The 6,225-nt window shown below is 37.5% G+C and overlaps 1 protein-coding gene across 3 annotated transcripts in view; it reads left to right on the top strand.

The window, feature by feature from the left end:
• USP7 (ubiquitin specific peptidase 7) overlaps positions 1-3,770 on the top strand; it is a 193,585-nt gene extending 189,815 nt beyond the window's left edge. For all 3 annotated transcript variants that reach the window (XM_043524404.1, XM_043524405.1, XM_037910410.2), the window contains one exon: positions 1,841-3,770. In XM_043524404.1, coding sequence (XP_043380339.1) covers positions 1,841-1,947 — 107 coding nt within the window. In that variant the 3' untranslated portion in view covers positions 1,948-3,770. The remainder of the gene's footprint in view (positions 1-1,840) is intronic.
• The last annotated feature ends 2,455 nt before the right edge of the window (positions 3,771-6,225 follow it).

A 6,225-nucleotide genomic window follows, 5' to 3' on the forward strand; every position in this document is an offset into this window, starting at 1 on the left:
GTTTGCAGAGAGAAGCAGAGCCAATACACTCTGTGGGCTTTTTACCCAGGGGAAAGCAAGCAGTGTTTGTACCACAGCCTTCTCTTAGGGGTCCTACTAGGAAAGGGTAGCTTTGAATTTACAATTGAAGCTCCAGTGTAAGTTGTGGTGAATCAATGAATGTGTTCCCTGGCCTTGCTACCCATTTTTATGGACCCTCTCTTCTCTCTCAGTGAAGATGCTACTGCACAACGAGAGAGCTTCTCCTGTTGGCATAGTTAATCCACTGCCACAAGAGGTGGCAGCTATGATGACGGGAGAAGCCCTCCCATTGACATAGCGCTGTCTACACCAGGGTTAGATCAGTGTACTTGCATTACTGAAGGATGTGAATTTTTAATACCCCTGATCGATGTAGTTAAACCAGTGTAAGTTTATAGTGTAGATCTGGCCTAAGATGTAGCCAGTGTGTAGACTTTTACACATGCTAAACAGGTCATGTTAAACCTGTGTCCTAGACTTTAATTGGACCAGTTTTGCACATGTGTAGACAAGCACAGCAATTAAGTAGGCTTTTAAAACATGTTAGCTAGCATTCTTATACCACGCCTTTAAATCCTACTCTAGACAAGACCTAAAAAAGAATACTAGTTTCCTGTCATTAATCAGTGGTGAGCAGTGTTATGGTGTGCGATGGTATCTCTTTAAAAGGCATTGTTTACATATGTTTTTATAATGCACTGTCCATTATGCCAAGATGAAAAAGAATTTACTTTTTCAATGGGGAAAATGTATCCGAAGTGCGCGCACACAAACCTTCTAGAGGAAAAAGGTCAAGTATTTCACACTTCAGTCATCACAGTTGACTGATCTGAATCCAGTGTCAGATCCTTGTTGCTATAGGGTTTTTAAGCTACTGTCTTCTTCATTTCACTCCAAAGAACATTTGATGCATTTTGGACGCCTTAAAGGGAGCTCTCTTCCATTTGTAAGAAATAGACAGACAGCATTCTAAAGATATTACAGTGCATAATGAAAACTAACTATTGGCAACACAAAGTATTGAATTGGACAGCTGACAAAATTCCTGTATTTTTAATGCTTTCAAAATGTTTGTAAACTTTTTTGGATGACTAAAATCAGGGGCTCAATTGCATGATTTCTTCAAAAACTCCAACTAGAGTTAATTAACATGAGTGTACTTTAATGCTGTTAAGTCTAAGGGCTTGTCTTCACTACTGTGCTACATCAGCACCACTGCAGCGTGTCTGGTAAAGATGCGCTACATCGACGGGAGAGCGTTTCCTTGCTTATATAGCACGGTACGAACACCGCTCTAAGTCGATGTAACTTGCGTTACTTGGCAGGTGGCTTTTTCATATCCCTGAGCAACATAAGTTAGCAGTCATGTAGACAAGCCCCAAGTAAATCACATGGCAAGAGTAACCTAAAATATGGTAGTAATAAAGTACAGCCTCCGATACTTGGTATTTCTAAATGGTATTTTCCTCTTCAGAACAGGCCCAACTTTTCTTTTATTCAGAGAACTATGAAAGCTGATGCATTCAGACTCATGTCTTTGGGCATAAAGTAGTACAGCAATTATTCACTTTTAGCATATTGTCTGTAAAATTGTGGTAGCAACAGCTAGGTAGTGTGTATGTATCCAGTAGATCCAAGGACACAGTTTAGGGTATTAGTGGAAATGCAGTGGTTGCTATGAAAACATTCTACAGACTTCTGGAGTGCTTCAGTACTGTAAGAGTCAGGCTGTTCCGTGTAAGGCATGCAAATATTTTGTGCAAATGTAAGGTTGCTACTGTGTCTTAAAAGCTTATTTGGTTTTTTTTTCCTCTTCTAGGCAACATGTCTCATCCAAGGCCATGGCTAGGGCTTGACCATTTCAATAAAGCCCCAAAGAGAAGTCGCTACACTTACCTTGAAAAAGCTATTAAAATCCATAACTGACTTACCCAACCAGTTTGTTCAAGGCAAGGGACAAATGTCAGTGTGTGTGTGCACCTTTTTAACAACAGTAGAACTTTGGTACACGTGCACTATATCTGAAGTCTTCAGCAAGAGGATTTGCTGCTGATGTTAATTTTATTTTGTTGAGGCTGTTCAGTTTGGCTTCTCTGTATCTATTGACTGCCCTTTTTGAGCAAAATGAAGGTGTTTTTATAAAGCTTGGATGCCAATGAGAGTTATTTTATGGTAAACGTAATGCAAGGCAATTGTCAGCATAATGAGGGAAGAGTTAGTAGAACAGTTGACATTGGCAAAATATTTGTCTGTAGTACGTTTATAGATGGCATAAGCTGTCTGGCTGCCCTTCCTGGTGTGGTATTCCCCATCACTGCAGCTAGTAAGTCTTATGTTTAGACTCACATCAGATTTATTTCCTTCAGTTATACTTTAAATGACATTTTTGTGCATTTGTAAATGCAGAAAACCTCACATCATCAATAAATAGCAATCTCTACTTCATTGTGTACATTGTTGGCACTTATTTGGGATTTTTGTCTCCTCCAGCTTCATAGGATCCTTTTTTAATAAACTAGTTCCTATGTTGTTCAGTCGCTACTTGCATCCCATTTTGCCAAGTGGATGCTCTGGGTCCTAAAAGATATTAGGGCGTTTTTATTCAATTGAAAAACATTGACAAATACCATTGCGGATTACTATGCTGCCTTTTGACAAATAGAATGACACTCAAAGTTGGCAAAAGCAGGATTATAAATATAATTAATTTAGTTAACATGGGAAGAGATGGGAAAAAAACACAAGAAATAGCCTTTCAGCACAGAGGGCATGCTCACTAGTGTTTTAGTAAGCTGTTGACTTTGTAAAAAAATAAATAAAAACAAAAAACAAAACAAAAAAAACAAAAAACAAAAAGAAATTGTATATTTAATGAACATGTACAATTTAACACTTGGAGGTTAATTTTGTTGGGTGAGTCTGCAAGTGAATTTCACTGATGTTGATATTCATTGTGTGTAGTTTTATTTCAGTCCCCAGACTGCTTCCTTTTATTTTGGAGCTAATGCCAGCTGAGTGTCTAGTTTTGAGTGCAGTACAAATAGAATCAGTAATTCACACTTTTAATTTTACATTCTTTTCCAGTACTTTATTTTGTTTCTGTAGCCGCAGTGTACAACAACTCTTCCTGTATATTGCCTTTTTTGCTGGAAAATGTTGTATGTTGAATAAAATTTTCTATAAAATTTTACTTCGATGAGTGATGACGTGGAGGTTGAAGAAGATTTCTACTCTCCCTGGAAGTACAGTTTTCATTTATAATAAGGTTTTACTGAGATGTATTTTTTTTTCTAGTATTGCCAATGTATATCCCTGGATTTGGTTGGTTTTTGGGTTTGGGAGCGGTCTGGGAGGGATTGTTTTGTTTTGTGAATTTTTTTGATTCTGTTTCTTTTGTTGGTGTTTTGCCTCTAACTAGTCACATTCGAGCTTAGGAAATAAAAGGTTTTCCAGGAGGGAACCATGTACAAATAAGATGAATGAAAAATTATTTTACTAGTTTGTTTGTAAAGCTGTAGTAGAGTCTTTGTAGTAGACTTGACTCTGCCTGCCTTGTACAAAACTTTTTGTTGTCCAGAATCTCAAATCTAATATTATAAACGGTGTAAAGTAAAATCTGGAGTCTCTAAAGGTAAGCTCTCAATAGATTTATAGATTATTGCTGTAATGTGTTCCTTGTATTCATAATCAAAAACATTCTTAGAAGCTTACTTTCATTAGACCTGTCAATAAACATTTAATAGGGGTTATATACGTGATGGCCTTTATAATTTTTTCTGAAATTGAATATGGTTGTTGTCAAAAACAGCAGGAGTGTTTGTTTTTTAACTAAATCTATAGTGCCCCCCCCCCCCCATTTCAGTTTTAAAATGAATTTAATTTACTGCTTCTGGTTTTAACTATCCGTGTAGTGGGAGATTTTTTTGTTTGTTTTTGTAATTGTATGTTGTGTTGCTTTTAATTATGTTTATTTCCAATCAAGGTAAATCCAAGTTTATATTAGTTTTGTCCTCCATTTTATCCATTTCAGGTGGATAAAAGTGGTTTAAATAGCATGCCTTGAGTAAGTAAAGATTTCCTTTGCTTCATGTTTGTGTTAACTGGTGAGGGTTGTGCTGTAATCCAGGGCAACTGGTGCTTACAGAAAGCTCAGATTGTACTTTAGATGTTCTTTAGTTGTGCCATCCAGAAGTAATGGACACGCTCTACATTTCTTGGATGTAAATGTTAGGATAGCCTAGTATAGAATCCACCTTGCTCTTGAAAATCATTGAGCCTTCAAAGTCACACAAAGTAGTAACACGGACTGTGGCCTGTTTTAGAAGATATCTCAAGTAATCATAACTGCTTTTTATACTTCAGAAGAGAACATCCATTTCACTTTTGTAGTAGTAAGTTCTTGGGTGCCTTTTAATGTCAGATCTGTAGTTTTACTTGCTTCACTATCATGTACTTATTGATAGCACTAGTGCACCAGTTTTGAAAGGGCCCCACATATGTAAAGCATTTTGTTCCTTCCAACTTTTTCTGTCATTGAGGTTTTCTGAGAAGATTTGGAGCACAGTAACTTGCTATTTGAGGAGGGAAAGGTTTAGAGACTTTGTTGAAGGTGTGAATGTTTGAAGTACCTAACACTATGAAGAGCAGAGTATGGTAGGGTATTATCTCAGATGCATTCTCCTTGTTTAATTCTTTTTAAGAATTTACAATTCTTTAATCTTCAAAATAAGGATGATTTCAATTTTGAGTTTGTATTTTGGATCATAGATGAGTAGTAGACACAGACTGCATTAAATTACAGTGGTAAAACAAGAAGATAAGTCAAGCACTGTTACGCAGGATCACATATTTATTACAATGGGCAACCTAAATTCCTTCTATAAAAATAGAAAAAAATATTACTGATATTTATATAGTGCTTTTCATTCCAAAGGATCCCAAAGTGCTTTACCAGTTCTATACATACAGCACCACTGATAGCATCACATCTGGAGTTTGGTGTGGCAAGCAGTGAGCACACTTAACAGTGGTGAGGAGGGGTTTGGCCGGCCCCACCAGCCAAACCCCTACTGGTACAAATCAGGCAGGGTTTGTGTTGACACACATGCATAGTAAACTACATGGAACTCAGTATGCTATATCTACCTCAGCCCTTCACCCTTCTGAGTTGATGCTACTGGGCTGTGAACCTGTAGTTCCAGAGAGTCTTTAAGTATCTCAGACCTGAGGCTTGGACTAGTCAGTGTGTCCTCTGGGTTTCGTGCTGGCTGTGGTTGTCAGTATGTAGATCTAAGCTGTGCTGTGTTTTTGCTATCTAGTATCCTGATAGAAACCATATTCTGTAGGAACTGTACATATTGTAAATAAAATAACTAGGATAACACTGAACCTGTGTCTGTGTCCACTCATTTGCTTTTCTATTAGAAATTTAATGACCTTGAATCAAAAGCTGCTGAACTGCTCAGAAGTCATGACAACTTGGTCTTGATTGTAGACTTGAATTTTTCAGAATGCACCACAATCCCTTGGAAAGTCTAAGCATTTCTTGAAGTGTTTTTCTATCAAAAATGGTCTTCATGATAAAAAAGGTAGTGCTGGCCAGAGGACAGACAATTCCTTTTCACAGCAACTTTTGAGGTTTTGAAATATATTTTTATTCCACATGGGAACAAAACCAAAGCCTTTCAAACGTTCTCAAACATGGACTTGTCAACATTCATATTTTGGGTCGAAACTAGCTCTGTGATTTGGAAGGAGGGGTGTGTATGTCTGTTCTGGAGGTCAGAGCACTGGCCTGGCATTGGAGTCCCAGATCCTTTCTTTGCCTGATGCAAGGGACTTGAACTTGCATCTCCCACATCCCAGTGCCCTAACCATCAGGCTATAGCGTGAATCTCTTTCTCAAAAAAACTTCCCAATAAAAAGTTTGTCTAAATAGATAAATCTCCATGAAATGCGTCTGCTTTGCATCATCGTATTTCAGCCAAGTTTCACTTTGGTGCAATGTTCCAACCAGCTCTGGAAAATGGCTGTTATGAGTCTAAAATCAGATGTGAGAAACTTCTTGTTTTTCTTCCCATTTTACAGAGCTTCCTGCTAGGAAAGAGAGTAACTTCGAAACTGAACTATAACCTTTTGAAAGCAAAAACTGTTTCCTATTTCACAACAGGATTTTGTAAAGGAGACCAATTAAGAATCCTATTT

Source organism: Chelonia mydas, chromosome 10 (genome assembly GCF_015237465.2).
Source record: "Chelonia mydas isolate rCheMyd1 chromosome 10, rCheMyd1.pri.v2, whole genome shotgun sequence".
NCBI lineage: Eukaryota > Metazoa > Chordata > Testudines > Cheloniidae > Chelonia > Chelonia mydas.